This window comes from Eubalaena glacialis, chromosome 15 (genome assembly GCF_028564815.1).
Source record: "Eubalaena glacialis isolate mEubGla1 chromosome 15, mEubGla1.1.hap2.+ XY, whole genome shotgun sequence".
Lineage (NCBI taxonomy): Eukaryota > Metazoa > Chordata > Mammalia > Artiodactyla > Balaenidae > Eubalaena > Eubalaena glacialis.
The window spans coordinates 69,136,182-69,157,538 of record NC_083730.1 but is presented as its reverse complement, the minus strand read 5'-3'; the positions used below and the strand labels follow the sequence as shown (position 1 = coordinate 69,157,538).

At 49.9% G+C, this 21,357-nt stretch overlaps 1 protein-coding gene across 1 annotated transcript in view; it reads right to left on the bottom strand.

The window, feature by feature from the left end:
• Nucleotides 1-2,035: 2,035 nt before the first annotated feature.
• MYO18B (myosin XVIIIB) overlaps nucleotides 2,036-21,357 on the bottom strand; it is a 218,838-nt gene continuing 199,516 nt past the window's right edge. The window contains exons 42-43 of the mRNA XM_061169252.1: nucleotides 4,448-5,636; nucleotides 2,036-2,214 (exon numbers count right to left, since the gene is read on the bottom strand). Coding sequence (XP_061025235.1) covers nucleotides 4,460-5,636 — 1,177 coding nt within the window. The 3' untranslated portion in view covers nucleotides 2,036-2,214; nucleotides 4,448-4,459. The remainder of the gene's footprint in view (nucleotides 2,215-4,447; nucleotides 5,637-21,357) is intronic.

The window sequence follows — 21,357 nt, the reverse complement described above, 5'->3', positions numbered from 1 at the left end:
TGGATGCCAGCCTCCAGAACTGCGAGAAAATGAATTCCTGTTGTTTAGGCACCACTCCCGCCCCCAGCCTGTGGTATTTTGTTATAGCAGCTCTAGCAAACTAGTATAGCCTGCTACACTCTCCCATGCCCAAATCCCATTAGATTCTAATAACTAGTATTCCCACTGTTGAGATGAGGAAACTGAGGCCCAGTGAGGGAAGTGGTTTTTCCAAGGCTCCATGGGTTCCACCGGAGGAAGACACAGGGCTGTGTCTGCTCCCATCCTTACCCCACACCCAAATGTCGGCAAGCTTTTGAACAGCACCCTCTTCCTTGCCAGGACCTCTGATTCCCTGCAGAGATCTCGGATGTCCCCTCCACATGCCCCAGCTCTCTCCGGTGAGCTGGGGCCACTCTTGTGCATGGCAGGCTGGTGGGGGATGTTCCTTAAATACATATAAATATATGATGTATTTGTCTACAGACTCACCAAGCGGGAGAACGCTCCTGCATCTGAGAAAACACAGTCCACTCTTCCACTGACTCTCTCCACCAGAGAGACGGGCAGATGGTGAGGTCTTCCAGGGAGGGCATCCGGTGAATTTCCTTCCTGCCCCATCTCTCCTCCCCTTCCCAGTTCTACCCACAACGTCTGGCGAGGATGGTCAGAGCTGAGATCTCCCCTTCTTGGGGTGAGCGCCAACTGGTAAGTTGTTATGGCTTGAATTGTGTCCCCCACCCCCTCTCAAGATACCCGAACCCCCAGGAGCTCAGAGTGTGACCTTATTTGGGGATAAGGTCTATGCACAGGCAATCAAGTTGAGGTTAGGGTTGATTGACTGTGACTATGACTGTGTCCTCATAAAAGGAGGAAATTTGGACACAGAGACAGACATGCACAGGAGGAAGACGGACACATATAAGCCAAGAGAGAGTCCCTTAAGATACTCCAAAGGAACCAACCCTGCCAACATCTTGATTTTGGAATTCTAGCCTCTACAACTTCAAGATAGTAAGTTTCTGTTGTTTAGACCATGCAGTTTGTGGTGCTTTGTTACAGCAGCCCTAGCAAATTAACACACCGGTGATCCCAAGAGGACTTTCCTTCCTGATGGCAGCTGTGACTGGCTGTATCAGAGGGGCCCTAGGAATAGAGGCACATGTGGGGTAGGACGTGGAGTCTGTGCCAGTGGGAACTTAAGGAGAAGCAGCATTGGCTACCTGAATGTGGGCATAAGCTAGTTCTGCCTTTGTAAATAGGAAAAAATAAGTGGATTTATCTCTTGGGACTTTATAAAGTTGGAGTGAGATGCACTGTGTAAAATGCCTAGCATGGTGGTCAGTACACAGTATGTGATCAATAAACATTAGCCTATAGTTTTAGGATTATTGACACTTCAAGGATGTTTGATAAAGCAGGTGTCCAGGCTGTAAGTGTGCCTTTGTGAGTGTAGTTTTAGGTACACGTGCATAGTTGTGTGTGCATGGTAGGCTGTGTATGTGAGGTGTACGGGGGACTGTGGGAACAGAGGGTCACAAGTTCTTGAATGTTGCTGTGGGCGGACATTTGTAGAGATGCATATATGTCAGTGTGTTTCAGGTATTCAGGGTGTATGAGCCACTGACTTGTTCCGTGGTTCATTTGCTTGTTCAGTCACTCATTCATCAAAATTTCTTGAATGCCTGCACATCTACACACAATGTAGATATGTAAATAGACAAGGGAAATATGATAGAAGCATGGGATTTAAGGGAGAATAGAGAAAGAGCATTTATTGCAGCTTGATGTATCAGGGAAGACTTCCTGGAGGAGGTGACATTTGAGCAGAACTTGGCCAAGTGAAGAGAGCAAGGTCATTGCATGTAGACACGTAGGGGAAGAAATAGCAGTGTGCACCCGAAACTACAAACAGTTTGCATTGGTTCCCTTCCTCGGAACCCTTCTACCCCAAGGTGCACCCCATCAATCCTCCAGAGTCCTAGGTAACATGATCATAGAATAGAGAGAAAGCCCAGATGCCAAGAAGCCAACACTTTATTTGGTACAGACCTAGCACGCTGGGAGCCCCACGCCCCATGGGATGTGCCTCTGCTGGGCCCCCCTGGCCTCTTGAGGGCGGCCACACTGGCTGTGGACTCGAGGCCCCCGGGGAGGCCTGGCTGGTCTTTGTCTCTCTCTCCGGAAAGTCGTGGAGTCGGGAAGTCTTCAAGGAGGGCAGTGTGTCGCAGGAGGCTGGAAACAAATGCAGGTCAGAGCTGAGAAATGGGGCCTGGGGAGTGTGTTTTGGTGGGTGGAAGCCCCTGGAGCCCATATTCCCAGGTGGTGTTACTGCAGCGATGTGCTGAGCGGAATGAGATAGGAGGGGGGCAGAAGGGAAATGAGTGGAGGGAGCCTGAGAGACATCCTGAAGGGCCACCATTTCCAAGTGCAGGTACCTGACATGCACTGTGGCTGCTGGGGCAGTGCTCTGGGCTGGGGTCTCTGATTCACACGCCACTCACAATGCTACTTTGGGTAGTTGGCATTATTACCCCCATTTTCCAGCTGAGAACACAGACGCTCAGCAAGGTTGCATAGCTCGGCAGTTACAGGTAAGAACTGGGCTCTGGGGGCTTGAGTGGTTCCGAATCCCGTAACACATTTGTATCGTGGGCAATGGAGCTGTATTGTCGAGCTCAAGACTCCAGCGTGCAAATCAAAGGCGGAGATTTTTAGGCAGGCACTCCGTTATCACAGCGAGCGTTGCTGGGAGGGGGGAAGGGGAGCTGAGCTTTAAAAAAAAATGGCAGAGACAAGATGTTCTGTGACGACGTCTGCTAAGCACTGTTCCCCTTCGGGACGTGTGACCTTTACTTGGCCTTTGAAACTGCGTTCTGTGTCCCCGAGAGCATAATAATGTAAATGAATATCAGATCTCTCCTCAGTAATTGAGAGCAGAGAGAAGGCCATGTTAAGTCAATTTAATTTGCTCTGATACAGTCCAAGCCCATCTCCGTGGAAGGGGCAATGGCTTTTTGATGGGCTGAGGGTGACTCTCAAAGTGACAGGACGTGCGGCTTGTCTGGGTCCAGGAGGCCTCTGGAAGGAGGGCTGGTGGCTGAGCCAGGTGTGGGCTGAGCACGACCACTTGACCACCTGAGCCTTGAGCCGCTGCGAGTTCTGAGCTTCAGTGACACGGAGATTTACGGACGCCGGGGTTGGGGGGGCCCGCCACTGGGCTGTGGGTTTGCATCGCGTCTGAACCCGGAGGGAGGCTCTAACTCCCCCTCCGCTGCTTCCTGGCCTGCCTCATGGGCCTTTGCATTTCAGTCGGGAGCTGTGAAGCGGAACACTCAGTGCCCTGGAGTCTGAAACATGCCCTGCGAGGGGCAGTCAGGGGCCAGCCTGGCCTCAGGGCAAAGAGCACTGGACTGGGAGTCAGCGTGGCTGGGTTGGTGGCAGACTCACTGGGTGACCTTGATCTTGAGGTCTTCCTCACTTGTCCAAGAGTGAGGCTGGAGTCTGTGAGCTCCATCCCCCCCTTTAGATGTACGATTCTAAGCTCTGCCTCAGTTTGCCCTCCATAGAGGCAACCCCTTTAAAGACCCAGCTCCATCAGTGTGGCTCCGAGTTTACTCACAAAGAGGCCTGGAACACGTACCTAAGAAAAAGTATCACCAACAAAAGTGTGGGGACTCTGGAGTTTCGAATCCCAGTTCTGCCTGGGTGATTCTGTACAAGTGCCTTAACCTATATGATTCTCAGTTTGTCAACCTGTAGAATGGGAATAAATCATACTCACCACCTCTTGGGGTAACTGTGGGCACCAAATGACTGCCTGATAAACACATTCAATAAACTGGAGCTGTTATTAGCAACGAATGTCTCTTCCTACCTTTATTGCAGATAAGTGCCAGGATCGGGACGGGGAGGAGAAGGCAGAGGGAAGCACTGCTGCTCCCACAATGTCACTCTGTGACCTTTGTACTTGTTCCCTCCTCCCCCTTCTTGGGCCCCAGTTTCTCTTTACACATTTAATGCAAGAGTTGGACTTCACTAACATCAAGGCCTCGTCTACGCTAGCCTGACCCTCCCCCCATCCACCCGGGCTCTCCCGTCACTGTGTGGACAGATGCCTCCACGGCTCCCCCAGCACCAGGTGAAAGGAGCGCTGGAAAGAGAACAGGACAAGGGTGGGAAAACTTTAAAAGCCCAGCGCCTCCTTCAGCACCCTCCCCCCCGCCCCCCACAGGACCCTCACGCTGATGGGTCTGTATTTTCAAGAGCAGAGAAACCGGTGGCACCTAGTGAGGGCTCTGATAAGTTCTGCATTTACCAGCAACACATTATTTGCATAAATAGCAACACATTATTTCAGTGAAAACCTAAAAGCAGTAGCAGCAGCCGGTTGCCTCCAGGCTGCCAGCCCTGGGTGGACCACCTTGTTTCATCCCCCCAGGAGGACAGGGCAGCCGGGCGCTGTTACCTGAGCTGGCTCCTACTTTTGTAGGTATTTCTTCATGATGCTCTCAACATCCTCCGCTTTCCTCCCTGCCCCCCGCTCTTCGATCTCGGGGGATGTTCTCTCACCACCGTCACCCTCCAGCCGTGGGATTCTCGGCCGACTCTTTATGCTATCGGCGCTTTTGAAGGACACGATGGAGCTGGAGGAGGAGGATGAGTCGGAGAGGTGAGCGGGGTCCTCCTTGGGCTCCGGGCTCTTTTTCAAAACGGTGGTGATCCCTGAGAGAAAGCCCCCGTCGGCCTCTTCCGTCTCAAAGTGGACGCTTGAACGCTGTGAACTGTCTTGCCCATCTCTGGCCGCTCGGGCCAAGGACGTAGGCGTCTCCGGCTTCCGGATGGCCGGGAGGAAGTCATCGAAACCCACTTGGGTCTTGCGTTCATAGTTGAGGCTCGGGACCTTCCAGCTGAATGGGTCGCTGCCTAGAGGGTCCCCCATCAGGTGTGCAAACTGGCGGTTCTGGAAGACGAGCGGCTCCTTCCCGAGGTCCGGACAGCCCGCATCTTCCAGCGAGGACTCCAGACAGCGCCTCCGCGGGCGCAGCGTGGGCGACAAGAACGAGCGCCTAAGCGCAGTCGGGGAGCTCGGGGTCCTCCGCGAGCCGGGCCCCGATTCCAGGAGGGACTCGCAGGAACTGAAGCGGGTCTTCAGCTTCTCGGGCGGCGGGCTGGGGCCCCCCACGCTCTTCGAGGAGATGCACTTCAGGCTGGTGGACCGCAGGAGCCCGGCCGACGCGTCCAGGGGAGACTCGGCCCCGGCCCTCAGAGCCAGAGCGCCCTCGTCGCTGCCGGTCCTGGCTCTCCGCAGCGTGGACGCCCCGGTGGTCTGGTAGATGGGGAGAGTGGGCCAGTCCTCCAGGCCCAGCGGCGACCCCCGGCCCCTCTGCGCTCTCTTCCTCCGCAGCCCTTCCACGAACTCCGACAGGGCGGCCGACGGGCTGGGCAGCTTGTCCCTGGGCCGCGGGGACGCGTCTCCACTCGGGGAGGAGGACGGCGTGCCCGACCTCTCCGGAGGCTTTCTCTGGACGCCACACTCTTCGCCGTCCCCGAAGTGGCCGTACTTTCCTCGGCGGAGGGAGAGCGGGGACGCGGCCTTGTCCCCCGAGGTCCTGCCGTGGGCGTCCCGGGCCCCGTCGCCAGCCTCCTCCTGGATCCTGCGCCAAGAAGAAACCCTCCGTCAGCAGACATCGTGCCGTCTCTACAGTCGGCGCGACTGAGCCCCAGAGCGCAGGCACTAATACTATTTTTCTTTGGAAATGCTGACCCCACCTGCACCCTCCAACGAACCGTGTGATTTAATGTGCAGACTCAGCCGTGTAAATGATTTCTCGTCGCTTTCTGAAATGCAATTTCTGTCTATAATTAAACCGAAGTACGTTTGAGTAGATTAAAACTGCACCTCTGACGGATGACTCAGATTTACGAGGCATCGTCTCTAACATGATAGGACCTATCACCACACAGCCTGCTGTGAAATAGGTAATTTGCTTCTTGAAGACTCAGGGGCACCTACGGGAGGTTATTTATTTATTTAGGGCCAAGCCCGGAGGACAGCCCCACCAAGCAGAGCTTGCTAGAGCCAGTGACCCAAATATGCGTCTGAATGAGATGCTCCATGATACCCCTGATTGTTTCATGGGATGGGGGTGGGATTAAAAACAAAAAAAATACGGTCCTTCAAAAGGGAAACATTTACATCAAATCAACCTGAAACCAAGACTATACACAAGAGGACAGACGCTTTCTATTCTGGGACTGCCAGGCAGAGGCATTTTGCAGCAGCTGAGCCAAAACCACTCTGCCTCTGAAAAGTGGGAATCTCGCAGTGGGGCAAAATTATAGACTGTAAAACGAAAAGCAGGGCTTAAAGGAGAGAGACTGGAGTCCATCCACTGTTCCTTTAAAAAATAAAATCTATTTGTCCTCCCTCTAAGACAAACGACCTCCTTCCCACACACCAGCAAAGCTGTAATCTATAAAAAAGCAAGAAGGGGTGCCAAATGTCAGAGTTTGGGCGTGGCAGCCAGGGCCAGGGCTCAGCCTGAAGAAGGTGGGAGCAATGGTGATGCAGGTTCCCAGCCGTTAGCCCCTGCTTGCTGCTCTGTCACGACAGGAATGATTACAAGAGCCAGCCTCCTACGCATAAAGGTTGGAATTCTGGCACAAGACTGAGGAAGGTGTCTTGCTCACCACAGTCTGATTATCACCATTTCCATCCCCTGACCAGGTAGGATAGTTGAGAAGGAAATGAGCTGACCACAGTGACCCAAAGGGCTTTTCAGTCTCAGAAGAAGCCAAGCCCATGGCCCCTGGAGGTGATGTCAGGAGTGGAGAGTACAGATAGGGTAGGGGATTGGGATCTTTTTCAGGGACCTGGGTAGGGACCTAGGCACTGCCTTCCTGAGCTCCTACCATCCCATAAGCCTCTCTCTTCTGATGCCACCTCCCCTGACCCAGGACCATGGCGATGATGCTCTGTGAAAGGGTTCCATGAGTGACAGGCACATCTGACTGGCTGCGCTCATCTGTCCCTCCTCATGCCCTAGGTCAGCTAGGTGAAGAGGGTCAATGTCACAGTCTGGGGGCGGTGAGGAGACCATGAGATGGATCCCAAGGTAGGCGTGTAGATGCGCTGCCTCCATCACGCACTGTCCTCACTATCCTTAGTCTTCCAGGGGGCTCAGGCTCCCGACCCCCTCCCCAACCTCCTGTCTCGTGAGGTAGCCCCTGGCTCACTCTGCTGCAGCCACACAGGTCTCCTGGGACAGGCCACGCTCTTCCTGCTTCCGGGGTTTGCATTTGCAGTTCCCTTCGTTGGATGCACTCCTTCCCCCTCCTCCTAGCCCAGGTCACCGTCCTGATCTCACAGGGAGATCAAGGGGAGAGAAGAAAAGCCCTGGGCCCCGTGCCGGGCACCTAGCTCCTCAAATAATGGTTAACAGTTATGATTAATAATAATCGATAATGAATGGCTATTAATCATCAATAATTAGTTGTTAGGGCTCATTACGATGACTAACAACCTCTGGGTCTCTGGAGCCTAACCCACCACTGGGCTCCACGAAAGCCTCATGTGAAGTCCCAAGAGGAGTAGGCAGGAGGATGAACGGGCAGGTGACCCTGCGTCCCATCACTCCCGGCAAAGGCTGGCCCCCATGTGCTCAAACAAAAGCCTCGCAATTTGCCCAGAGTAGCTGCTCCCTTCCTATTTCTTGCCTGTCACCTTCCATCTCCGTCACAGCTGGACGCAGGCAGGGAAGGGAGCTGGAGAGCTCCTGTGTGATGACCTGAAGGGGTGTTTGTCAACATCATCACTTCAGAATTGCTCCCCTAACACGTGGCAAGATGGCATTCACATGCCTTTCTTTCTTTCTTTTCTTCATCTTTTTTTTTTTAATAAACAGCTTGGAGCTGCCAGGGGCACTGGGCTGCTGCAGAGCTGACAAAAGTCATTTCCGTCCTGTCTTGGCCCTGAAAGGAGGCGGACGTGATGAATGTGTCTTGGGCGCTCAGTCTCCTCCATCATCTGTCACGTGGGGGTGGCAGCACCCAGGGCTCCTGTTGCCGGGCCTCCTGGGACTCTGCCATCCCACTCGCCCCAGCTCCCCTCTGGCTGCAGAGGCCAAGACAGGGAGGGAAGAGAAGCTACAGGAGGAGAGGGTGGAGTGGGAGGAGGAAGAGTGGTAGGAGAAGAGAAGTGGGGAGAAGTAGAAGCAGGACCAACAAGAGAGAAGGTGAAGTGAGAACAGATGGGGGGATGGAGAGGAAGAGACCGGTGGCGATGGAGGTGGCGAAGGAAGAGGGAGGCTGAGGGCAAGGCCAGGGGGACAGAGGGGAGGGCCGCAGATGGGGTGTGGGCTGGCAGCTGAGGACCGGCCTTCCTCATCTCTGACCACAAGGTGGGACAGGCCGGGGGCACACGAAACCGTCAGCAGCCCAGGAGCGGGGTCTGGAGGTCGCAGCCCATGTGTGCTGCTGTCCAGGCGCAGAGGACACAGGCTCGCTGGGCTGGAGCCATGGGGGACCTCGGCTGCGCCAGACCAGCGGAGATGTGCCCGCCTTCCCCAAGGCCCACCAGGAGCAGCATCTTCCAGAAGGCACAGCCGCTCAGGGCCCACCTGGCTGCCACCAGCTACTGATCACGGAGCCCTGCTGGGGGCCCCCGTGTTGATGTCATGGGGTGGAGTGGGCAGGGTCCCTCCTTCTGGAGTGGTCTGGTTGGTGCCTTCAGAGCCTCAGCTGGTGGGCTTGAAACCAGAACACAGTCCAAGCAGTGTAGACTCAGCGGGGGAGGGCAGAGAGGACTGGGAGTGGGGGCAGAGTGAGGAGGGAGGGAGGGGAGATGGGGAAGGGGTGGGGGAGAAGGAGAGAAAGAAGCCTCGTCTCGGCTGAGCGCTGCCTCCTGGGTTTACCACTCAGAAATCCACCCACGCCTCTGCAGCATCTTATTCTATTTCCTGTCTGCTCCACCACTCCAAGGGAGAAGTTTGCTGCATCCACTCCTTTCTGTGTGGAGACCACAGAACTGAATCTGAATGCAGACGCCCTCTTGCAAGCTTCAGGGTGTGGGTTCTAGCTCTGCTGTCTGGGTCACGGTGATCCTCTCCATTTCTGCCCTGGCTCTGGACACTTCAAGCACATTCCCCCGTCTTCCTCCAGGGGCCTGGGAAGACTCATTTTTTTCCCAGCTGTCCTCACGGGACGGCTCAGCTCAGGTGGAACTCCCTTCCGTTGGCATCGCGTGACGGACAGATGGTGGCTAATCAAGACGTTGCTGTGCCTGCCTCAGCCAGGGAGAGACGTGATGCACAGGAGGTGCTCCGAGTCGCTGGGAGACGGGTGCAGACACGACCTAGGCGGGGGCACTGTGATTCTCTGAGAAGGGACTCCAGAAACATCTTGGGAACTTCTGCACCTGCCCTTCAGTCTATCCCAACAGGAAGAGGCTTCTAGCATACCTGCCTGATAAGGAGCCAGCAGCATTCCTGGGCATCCAGCCACACAGGCTCTAGGCTGGGCCCGAAACAGTTACCCCTGGCTGAGCACCTACTGTGTGCTGGGTGCCGTGCTGCTGCCATGGATACAGGGGAGAACAAGCGGGTGGGCCACCTGCCTGCACGGAGCTGACCGCCACGTCCGTTTATAACCTCGACGGCTACCCTGGGGGGTAGGAGTTGTGAGCTCTGGGCACACTGAGGCGGGGTGGCACACACAGTTGGGAGTAGCAGAGGTGGGGTTCCCACCCCACAGCCAGCAGCACCCTTCTCTGGAAACTTCCTCCACACTCTGTGATGTGATACAGGGTTAACAGTGTCTCCGATGTCACCTTACCAGGTAACATCTGTCCCCTGGAGTCTAGTCTGGTTCTGCCACTCACTAGCCACTCACTTGCCTTGGGATAGTCACCTAACTTCTCTAGGCCTCAGTTTCTTCAGCTGTACAATGGGGGGAAACCAGGTCAACCCTGCAATGTTGCGGAGATGAGAGCTCCAGGAGGGCAAGAGTTTTTGTCTGTTGCATTCACTGCTCTACTCCTGTGCCTAGAACAGTGTCTGAGCACACAGTAGGCATTCAGTAAATATCTGTTGAGTGAATGAGTGGAGTGTCAGAGCCCTAGAACATAGTAGGTGCTCACTAAATATGTGTTGGATGAATGAGTGGACCTTGAGTCCTCTGGCGCATAGTAGGCATCTGATAAATGTCCATTAAGCAAATTGATGAACAAAAGAATATACACAAATACTGTAGCTTTGTGGTATAGTCTGAAGTCAGGGAGTCTGATTCCTCCATTTCCGTCTTTCTTTCTCTAGATTGCTTTGGCTATTTGGGGTCTTTTGTGTTTCCATATAAATTAAAAAATTTTTTGTTCTAGTTCTGTGACAAATGCCATTGGTAGTTTAATAGGGATTGCACTGAATCTGTAGATTGCCTTGGGTAGTACAGTCTTTTTGACAATATTGACTCTTCCAATCCAAGAACATGATATATCTTTCCATCTGTTTGTGTTGTCTTCCATTTCTTTCATCAGCATCTTATAGTTTTCAGAGTAGAGGTCTTTTGTCTCCTTAGGTAGGTTTATTCCTAGGTATTTTATTCTTCTTGAGGCGATGGTAAATGAGATTGTTTCCTTAACTTCTCTTTCTGATCTTTCATTGTTAGTGTATAGGAATGCAAGAGATTTCTGTGTATTAATTTTGTATCCTGCAACTTTACTGAATTCATTGATGAGCTCTAGTAGTTTTCTGGTAGCGTCTTTAGGATTTTCTATGTATAGTATCATGTCATCTGCAAACAGTGACAGTTTTACTTCTTTTCCAATTTGGATTCCTTTTATTTCTTTTTCTCTAGGTATTGGTGGCTCAACATGTATGAAGGCTTATTAGATAAATCAGGATATGATCATGCAGAAATGCTGGAATTTTTACTCTTTCTAACCTGCAAGGCTAAGAATCCGCGTTTCAGGAAGCAGACAGGCCTGGGTTCAAATCCTAGCTCTGTCCCTTCCTAGCCAGGTACCTTGCGAAGCCTCGCTGTGACAGTGGGAACAGTAACTCCCAACCTCACAGAGACAATGTACATCATCGGGACAGTCAGTACACATGAGCGTAGCCCATGTACACCTCCACCTGCCCCCAGCTCTTCATGCCAGGTGGATTCTGGTGCAATTGAACTTGCATATATATTACTTATTCATTTCAAAACATTACTACTAATAAATATATGTTTAAAATCTTAATGATTGTTTTTCAATTAATGGCCCCTCCCATCAGGTTAGATTAGATTGAGGATTGAGGGCAGATGTTCAAGAATAAACAATTCCTATGTCCGAGGCTGCTCTGAGCAGCACAGAAAAGGGGTGAGGATACCCAAGTGGTCTGTTCAGCCTCAGAGCAAGCCAGCTGCTGACACACGTGTCTCCAAGTTGGGCCACACCCCCTCCCCTGACAGGCCATCCTGTGAATGCGGCTCCATCGTTTTCTCTCTAGTGCCTGCCATAGCAGTAGACATTCCATGAATACTGGGTGAAGAAAAAAAATGCATGTACTTTGTATATATCATCTCATCAGGATGTGGATGATCACCCCATCTTGCAGATGAGGAAACTGAGGCTCACCGGTGAGAAGCCATCTGCTTGAGGCTCACACTGCTCAGTGGCAGGGCCTGGATCTGAACCCTGGCTGGCCAGATCTGAAGCCATTGCTTTGTCCTTCCACAACATCACACACCCCCCAGGTAGAAAGCTAAGAGGAAACCTCAACCACTTGAACTCATGTCTACACACATACATTGCTCAAAATCCACTGAGACACAATGAGTAAAACATAGAGAGGCCCAAGTCAGGGAGACACTGGCTTCACTGGCATTAGTCACGGTCACACAATAAAAACCAGAATTCCCAGGTCTTAGTCTGAGCAGAGCCTGAGCCAACGGTAACTACAGGAAACTCGATGCAGATTTAATGACACCATGAATCATCCCAAAAGACATGCTATCACCCCCCCCATTCTTCATCGACACCCTGAAATTAAAGAGGAAATTAAAAATGTATCGATGTTCTTTAACATCGAGGCCTGGATGGGAAACCAGATGTCCTCTGAAGATGGCCTGAAGGTACTGGAACCGAGTCCAACACAGCAGTTGATGGTCTGTAATAGAAGCTGACATGGTGCCCAAAACTGTGCCTGATGCGGTAGGAAACACGAGACATTTATTAAGTCCCTAGAGTGTGCAGGTGAATTCTGCATCACAAGAGCCACTGTATATTGCGCCTTCAGGCTTTGCAGACGTTATTCAATTTTATCTTCATGACAGTCCTCTAAGTCAGCAACTCTTATAATCTTCCTATTTCACAAATGAGGCTCAGGAAGGATGAGTAATTTGTCATGGAATAAACGGGAGAAACATGAATTTAAACTAAGGAATCCAGCTTCGGGATTCACGTGTCCTGACCACTCTACTCTGCTGCCCGCTATTGCCTTTGACTGTTCCATTTTACAGAGGAAGAAATGGAGGCTCAGAGGGCAGATGGAGAGGAAGGAGCAGAGCCGAGGCTCTCACCTCGGTCTCACTGACTCTGTATCAATGCAACGCTCAGCTAAGCTCCTCATAGTAGGAGACGGGCTGCTTCAGCCTTTCGGAGGGCACACTGTGGGTGTGGACACTGGATCAACCCATGCAGAAGGGTCAGCAGTGCAAGCAACTCCAGGTACACTGTGAACCGTGGAGTGTGAAACGCGGCAGGAGGCTGGCAAGGGAGAGGCGAGGCGCTGCGGCCTGAGGGCACAGCCTTTCTGGAGGCGGCAGGGTGCAGTCAGGCTTTCGGAAGAGGGGTAGGATCTGGTGGTGGGAGGGGTTGAGGAAGACACCCCAAGTAGAAGAGCCCTCCTGCCAGCTATTAGCTTATTCAAAACCCTGGACCAGCAAGGGCTGATGTCTACATTTCACAGGCAGAGACACTAGGGCTTAGAAAGGCCACTCGGCTGAAGGGAAAGACTCGAAGCAAGGAGGAGGCCACGGGGGTGTGATGCCCAGGGAGGCCTGCTTGATGGCAAGCAGGAAAGCTGTGGAATAAGCAGCAGAGAGGCCCTCCGCCTGGTTATTTCTGGCCTGAAGGTGCAGAGACTTTAGTCAGGAAGTAGACTCTGTAAATACCCTATATTCCTTATAGTATAACGTTTTTATGAGGCAAGATAACTCTTAAGCCTTGCGTGCTGTTTTCTCTGATCTTAAGCAGGTGCTGAGTCCTTGACACTTAAAAAAAATGACCCATTAACTGCCCTCAGTGGACACCTGCCCACGTATCTCCTGTGGGTCACCAGAATTTGCCTTGTCTCACCCACACATTCTTACTGGCCACCAGGTACTAGGACCAGTGGGTTTTGAACAGAGTTGCCATCAGAATCATGCCTGAAACTCTACCAAAAAAGTCAGTTTCAATGGGGGCGGGGAGGTAAGGAGACCATTCTAGTTTAAAAGAGAATAAGGACTAATGGAAGATGTTAATAAGAGGGGAAACTGACGGTAGGATGACAGAGACGGGGGAATATGGGCGCTCTGTTCTTTCAGCTCAATTTTTCTGTAAGTCTAAACCTTCTCTAAAAAAATAGTTTATAAGAGACAGACCCAAAGAAACAAAACAACGAGATGCAATGAGTGCCCTTAATAGGATTCTTCTTTCAAAAAGTACAGTGATACAACTTCAGAACAATTGGGTTAATATGAATGTTGGTATCTTGGATGATACAGTGGATTTGTTCATTTTTTTAGCTGCAATAATGGTGCAAATAGTTAGGAAACGTCCTTCTTCGCAGCATAAAGATGTGAAATTATCTTAAGGAGAACTGTCATGATGTTTTCAACTTACTTTCACGTTGTTGGGCATAAAAAAAATGTGTTTAGATATAGACAGAAGTAGAGAGGAAGGTAAAGATAGAAATCAAGTCAATATGAAAAAAAAAACCATTGTCAAATTAAGGTGGAGGCTAGCAGAGTTGATGGTGCCCAGACACCTTCATTGTTTAAAAAAAAAAAAAGAAGAAGAAGAAAGAAGGAGAGAGAGAGGGAAAGGGGAAGGAAAGGACACTTTACGGGTGATTCTATTGAGTGATTAAAAAAAAAAAAAAAAAGAAAAGCAAACATTTTTACTCGCCCTTCAATGTTCAGCCCCACTGCAGCCACCTCCAGAAGCCTTCGCCCACCTCCCAGGCTGGGCTAGGGGTCTCCTCTGGTTCCTGCAGCCCCTGTGCTCCCCCAGCCTCTATCCTATAATTGTTTGCTTACTTGTTTATAACTCCCAACAAGACTGTTAATTCTGAACTAGACTGTATTTTTCTTCTGTGAATTCCCAGGATCTAGAAGAGTCCCTTAAGGGAAGTGTGTGGAGTGGAAAGAGTGAAGGAGTGGAGGAATAGAAAGATGAGGGATCATGGGAATGAAGAAAGAGGCGACAAAAGTCTCCATCTGCCTCATCTGGCTGCTTCATTCAGACCCCAGCAGTCCCACTTACGGGTCAGCCAAACCCACTTCTCTGAGATTCAAACCAAGAGATTCAAAACCAACTTCCAGTACACAACCTAGAGGGGATTCCTCCTATGTCGAAACCCAATCCAAAGCCTGGTTTTATTTCTAGAGAATTTTATCAACTTCAGAATTGAGAGGGAGCTGGAACCACATCTGGTTTGAACCCCTCATTGTCCCCCTGGAAAAACAGAGAAGGAGAGAGCCTCCGGGGTTCACAATCTGATGAGACGGGAAAGTACTGGCTCTCAAACTTGAGCCTGCCCTCTGATACAACCTCCACAATGTCCTGAAAGAACGAACTGGGTATGTAAAGTAATCAAATCGGATTAGAGATTCAACTTGGGCTCAACAGATTTTAAATAAATTTTCAATGCTTTCTTTCACTTTCTATGCATAGACATTAGCTCAGCTGAGTACTGTACAATGGCAATAACCACATAAAATCTCTGACTTATTCATAACAGCACCCAGTTCATCATAAAAATGCAGCTTTAAGCGAACGGAAGCTACCCATCCATCCACTCCTCCTTCTAGCCATTCAGAATCATTTGTTGAGTGCCACGACGCCAGCTGCTGCTGACACTGAGGTGAATAAACCTCGCATTCAAGAAGCTTATAGTCTAGAGGGGAAGGCAGTTCACCCACGTATGACTGGAGGGAAGTACGAGTGACCCTTCATGTCCTCCTGGGCATGGAAACTAAGGAAGAAATGCTTACTGAGCAAAAGGAGGAGAAAAGTCTCGCTCAGCATCCAGCTTGATAGTCTAGCTTGTATCAGAGGAAACTGCTACTTAGGAAAAACAGAAAAGCTAAATTTAAACTTAAAGGCATTGGAGAGTTCAAAAAATAGGCTTATCTAAATTCAGAGCAGAAATTAGGATGGTGGTTACCTTTGAGTAAGGAGGAGGTCACGACTGGACACGATACAAGAAGGTGTTAGGGGGCTAGCAACGGTCTGGTTTCGATTTTGGTAGTTATTACAAAGGTATGACCAATTTTTGAAAATTTCAAAAGATGCAGTTTCCAGTATGTATGTTTTGATAAGTTTACTTAACAAAAGTTTAGCTCAATTAGAGAACCACAGATACTACAAGAATGTTCTGAACTATCAGTGATTAATCCAAATGGTTTTACGCAAACTTGCATCTAACTTAGGTGAGCCTCAAAATTCCTGAAAGATCTGCAGATCTATCGTATAAGACCTGGAGCTCTGGATAGAAAACAGCCCTCCTTCCCACGGAAGCCTGTCCAAGAGTGATGCTGGCTCCAAAGATAAACCCCGGACAGAGCCAGACTTGTGCTCCTCACTTGCTCAGGCCTTGGGTCCATGGTTAGTATGTTTGCATTGAAAATTTCCATGCTTCCAGCTTCCACATCTTGTGCACTAATCTTCTTAATACTGATAAAACTGAAAAGAACCCTTTGTCCTAGGAAGACATAAAACCATTTTCATGAGAGGCTCATTCATTAAGTACATTCAGGATGGATTAAAATGATCCAGAGCTCTGGTTCTAAGAATGCAGAGACCACTAAATAAATGTGCTATTGAAATAAGATTAGCAGTCAATGCTTAACCTACTTTGAGAACAAGCTGTTTTTAACACCAAGTATCATCCATTCACATTTACATAATTAATGAACTAATTACAAACGAGTCTTATCTAATCATTTAAGCAGGTCTCACATGACCCATCCTTGGCCCCCACTTCTGCAGTAGAGTAACTGCATTTCCTTGAAAGTAATACAATTTTATTTGAAAGACAGTACCTTAGGGCTTCCCAGGTGGCTCAGTGGTTAAGACTCCGCCTGCCAATGCAGGGGACACAGGTTCAAGCCCTGGTCTGGGAAGATCCCACATGCCACAGAGCAACTAAGCCTGTGTGCCACGATGACTGAGCCTGCACTCTAGAGCCCACAAGCCACAACTACTGAGCCCACATGCCACAACTACTGAAGCCCTCGCACCTAGAGCCCGTGCTCCACAACAAGAGAAGCCACCGCAATGAGAAGCCCGTGCACCACAACAAAGAATAGTCCGTGCTGGCCGCGACTAGAGAAAAGACTGTGCGCAGCAGCAAAGACCCAACGCAGCCAAAAAAAGACAAAAAAACAAACGAAAAACCCCCTATAGTTTAGACCTTTTTACTGATTCAAGCCAGCCTTATCCTACATAAAAATCCATGGGGGCTGATCAAAGGAGGATGGTGGTGTCTAAATCTTCTGCTTTTTTTTTTTTTTAATTTATTTATATGGTTGAGCGGGGTCTTGTTTGCGGCACGGCACGGGGTCTTGGTTGTGGCTCGGGCACCTTAGTTGGGGCACTCGAACTCTCAGCTGCAGCATGCATGTGGGATCTAGTTCCCTGACCAGGGATCGAACCCCGGCCCCCTGCATTGGGAGCATGGAGTCCTATCCCCTGTGCCACCAGGGAAGTCCCTCTTTTGCTTTTAAACTAAGAACCACAAGCCAAGAGTATGGGGCTGCAAATGTTTACAGAAAGCAAATTTTTCCCTGAAAAAGGAAAAGTTGTAATGCCGTCTTTTAGCCAAATGAAAAGCAGTTGTGTTAAATCAGTACCAAAGCAAATGATACGTACAACAGTAATTAGCGAAGATTACACAGTAATTAAAATCACGATGATTATGTGAGTGAGAATAATTTATACAATAATCTCCACGCTCACACTGCAATATGGTACAAGTCCAATAGCAACAGTGCAGAGCCATGTTTGGTAATAAATTCAAATCACAGCATCTCTAATTATGTGGTGACAGATCGGTCATTGAAATTGAGGGATAAATAAAGTCTCTGACCAGGATACACACAATTTTATTTGGACTTCCCAAGGCTACCAAATGGGGATCCCAAACACTTGAACACTCCCCATCCCTCCCCCAACAGAGGGAGCCCCAGACCATCAGGTTCCCCCACTATATTCCAAAAATCCTTGTTCCATGCTGCTAGCAACTTGCTCTGTGATACAAGACAGTTACCCCGTCTGGCAAAGCCACACTTGGCTCTTCATATCAGCATCATCCTTCTAATCACCCTATCGGAGTGATTAGAGAGGCCATCTAACTTCCATCCACTGGTCATTTATTTGCTCAATGCATGTTTATTGAGCACCTACTATGTGCTAGACACCATGGTGGGTGCTGAGGTAAGAAGGAAAAGAGAAAGCTTATGTCCTTAAATGGTTCACAGCCAATGAGGGAGACAGACACCCGAACAGATGATCCTAACATATTATGGAAAGTGCTATGGGAGAGGGAATCGTGGGGTCTGCAGAACCACGGCAGAGGGGCATGTGACCCAGCCAGGGAGTCGGTGAAGTCTCCTGAGGTAGGTGACACTTGAGCTGAGTCACAAATAAGAGTTCATAAAGTGAAGAAACATGGGAAGGGGGTCCAGTCAGAGCAAAAACCATGGACACAGGACCAAGGGTGGGAAACAACACAGCGTATGAGGGAGTAACATAAACCGTTTGGGGCACAAAGCATGAAGAAAAGATACAGGGAAATGAAAGCAGAGAGGCAGACAAGAGCCAGGTCACAGAGGGCATGGGAAGCCCACTAAGGTGCTTGAATTCCATCCTGTTCTATCCTGTAAGGCAGAGGTCACAAAAGGTTTTCTATAAAGGACAGATAGCATATATTTTTGCCTTTGGGGCCATACGATCTCTGTTGCAACTACTCGATTTTGCCATCATAATGCAAAGGCAGTCATAAACAATATGTAAAATTTAAAAAAAACAAGAGCATGGCTGTTGATCCAATAAAACTTTATTTACAAAAGCAGGTCAAGGGCCATATTTTGCCTGTGGGTGGTAGTTGGCTGACTCCTGCTGTAGGTGACGGGAAGCCACCGAAACCAGATTTTCATTTGAGAGAGATCATCCTGGCTGAAGCTCAGAGGAGGGACTAGAGGAGGGTGGGGTTGGAAGGTCTTTGCCAGAGTCTAGAACAGAAATGATGGTAGCCTGACTTCAAGGTGCTGACAGTGAGGATGGAGAGAAGTAAAAAGGGTCAAGAGTATTTGCTTGGCCGCTTCCCTGGTGGTCCAGAGGTTAAGACTCCATGCTTCCACTACAGGGGATGCGGGTTCGATCCCAGGTTGGGGAAGTAAGATCCCACATGCCGCGAAGCCCAGCACGCCCCCCCCAAAAAAGAAAGCATTTGCTTAAAGGGGGGAGGGGCAGAATAAACAAGATTTAGGGATCAGCTGACTGGGGATGAGCGAGAGGGATGAGAGCCTCAGATGAGTCGAGGGCGCCAGCTTGGGTGGCTTTGTGGATGACAGAACCACCAAATGATACGGATGACATTGGTGGGGGAAAGGGAGGAGTCTCCCCTTGGATACGCTGGGTTCAGACACCAGGGAGACATCCAGGTGGCGAGCTTCTAAAGGTAGGCGGTTAGATACGATATACGTGTTTGAAACCTGGGAGAACTTAAGAGCTGGAGGGCTAGATTTGGGGGTCATCCGCTTACGGTGAGGGAGTTAAAATCACAAGAGGATTGCCTGGGACCAGGTGGAGAGAAAAACAGCAGGTGAGAGCAGCATCCTGTGATCCCCAGCACTGGCGGGGCTGGGGAGAAGTCTGGGGAGCGCCAAGGAGCAGAAACAGCTACAAGGCCAGGCAGGCAGGGAGTTCTGAGAAGTGTCTGACAGAGGCCAGTGCAGGAGAGAAGTCCAGAAAAAGATCAAGACTGGAGAATGTCCCCTGGTGTGTCCCTTTGGGAGCCACTGACACGGTGAGAAAAGTTTCAGTTCAGTGGCGGGGGCAGGCTCAGGGCTGGAGGAAAGTGAGGCAGAAACGTGAGGTGAGTGAAGACGGTGCATGTGGACCTCGCTGTGAAGAAGCCTGGCTCCAAAGGGAAGGGAAAGGTGATGGGTGAGGACACGGTTAGAACGGGGAGGACCCGCAGGTGCTTATAACCTGTGGAGGAAGGACAAGCAGAAAGGCAGAAGCTGAGGACGCAGGAGAGAGAGGGGATGCTGCGCGCTGCAGGGGAGAGGGGGCAGCGGGATACGGATTCGACTTGAACAGGACTGGATCTTATCTTCTGAGACCAGAGGGAAGACGAGGGCAGAGAGAGATGGATTTATAGACACCACAGAAGTTCAGGCCATGATTTTCTTTTCTTTGAATGAACCAGGAGTTTAGGGTGTCTCCTTAGAGTGAGGAATCAGGGCCGGAGGAAAGTCAGGGTGGTTTGGAATAACTGTCCAGTAAAATGAAAGAAACAACGGTCCAGTGATAAGACATCAGCATCTGAACAGCTGGTTCAATTAATGCCCATCAGTGCGTGGACCCTGCAGAACTGTGTGAGTGACCAAGGCTGGGGTTCTGTGGGACGTGGGGATGGGGGTCTAGACAGAAATGGGGGTTGGATCTGCCTTGGAAAGCCTAAGGTGCTGTGAGGTCCAGAGGGGAGAGGAGAGAAGCCTTTCCTGGAGCACTCTTCCGGCAGGGCAACGGCCTGGAGGGCAGGAGGGAGAGGCCAGGTACCCTGCAGGGCTGGGGAGAGCATACCAGCCCTGGACGCCCTGGCACCACCTGCAGCCAGCCATCAAGAGAGACTCCTGGCCAAGCGTGGCTGCCACCACCAAGCCCATAAACTCCCTCCCCGGGGGCCACGGAGGTAATTTAGCGTCTCCGTCACCAGAAGCTCTTGCATTTATCAGCGGCAGCTGCATGATTCCTGGGCTGGAAATCATAAAGCTTTAGGTGTATTTCTCTTGAGCTGACATCCCCTTATAAATAATACAAGGAATGCTTTTATTTTTTTGGCAGAAGACTGCTTTCTCTCTCTCTTCTCTTTTTAGACTGACCTTCTTTCTCAGTCAAATTTGGGAATGCCCAAGGGACTCATTTCTTGAGCCCTGTGATGGGCCAGGGAACACGGGGGGTATGGGAGCACACAGGAGCCTTGTATGCTATCCTGCCTCCTCGCACAAACAACACCCGGATGATCTGGTAGCATCTAGTCAAGTTTAAAACGCAAATTCCCTTTGACCCAGAGAATCATTTGCCCGTGTGCATAAGGATGTGTGCTTTTTTTTAAAAAGGGTTACAGGTTAATAGCAAATATCTTGAACTCAACTAAAAGTGAAACAAGAAGACTGCAGTTTAATAAACCCATGGCATCATTTTAAGATCTTCTGCAGGAATGTAAAAGAATGAGATAGACTTATGTGGACTGATAGGGAGAGATCTCCACGGTATATTGTTGAGGGAAAGAAGCACTTCATAAGACTTTAGGTAGAGCATAATATACATAAAATAACATATCATTTATGTGTTTTAAAAGCCAAAAAAAATGCTATGTATTTGCTACAAGTACATGTATGTTTATAAATACACAGAGAAAGATGTGGAAGGATACACGCCAAACTGAAGACGATGGATACCTTTGGGAAGGCAACTGAGGTTGGGGTGGTGGCCAAGAGGACTGTAGTCTTCTCAGTTATATTCTAAGTTCTTAAAAGGGAGAAGGATTTACAGATTATAAAGCTGGAGGTCAAGGCACCTGAACTCTGGGTTAGTCCTTACTATAAGCTTAGGTAAGATATTTCTCTCTGCAGACCTCAGTTTTTCCCATTTATATAATGAGAGAATTGGACTAAATAATCCAGTGGTCCCTTCGAACTCAGAAGTTCTACAACCTTTAAATTGTAAACGTATTCCAAGGACAGGGCTTAAAATTTTCAGGGCTTAATGCCATGGAATCTGGCACTCAGTAGGCACTTAATAAATATCTTTTGGATGGATGTTGAATGTTGAATAAGGATCCTTATGCAGTTTTAATATTAATAACAGGCCAGCTCTTTGCCAGTAAACTCTGCCAGGTG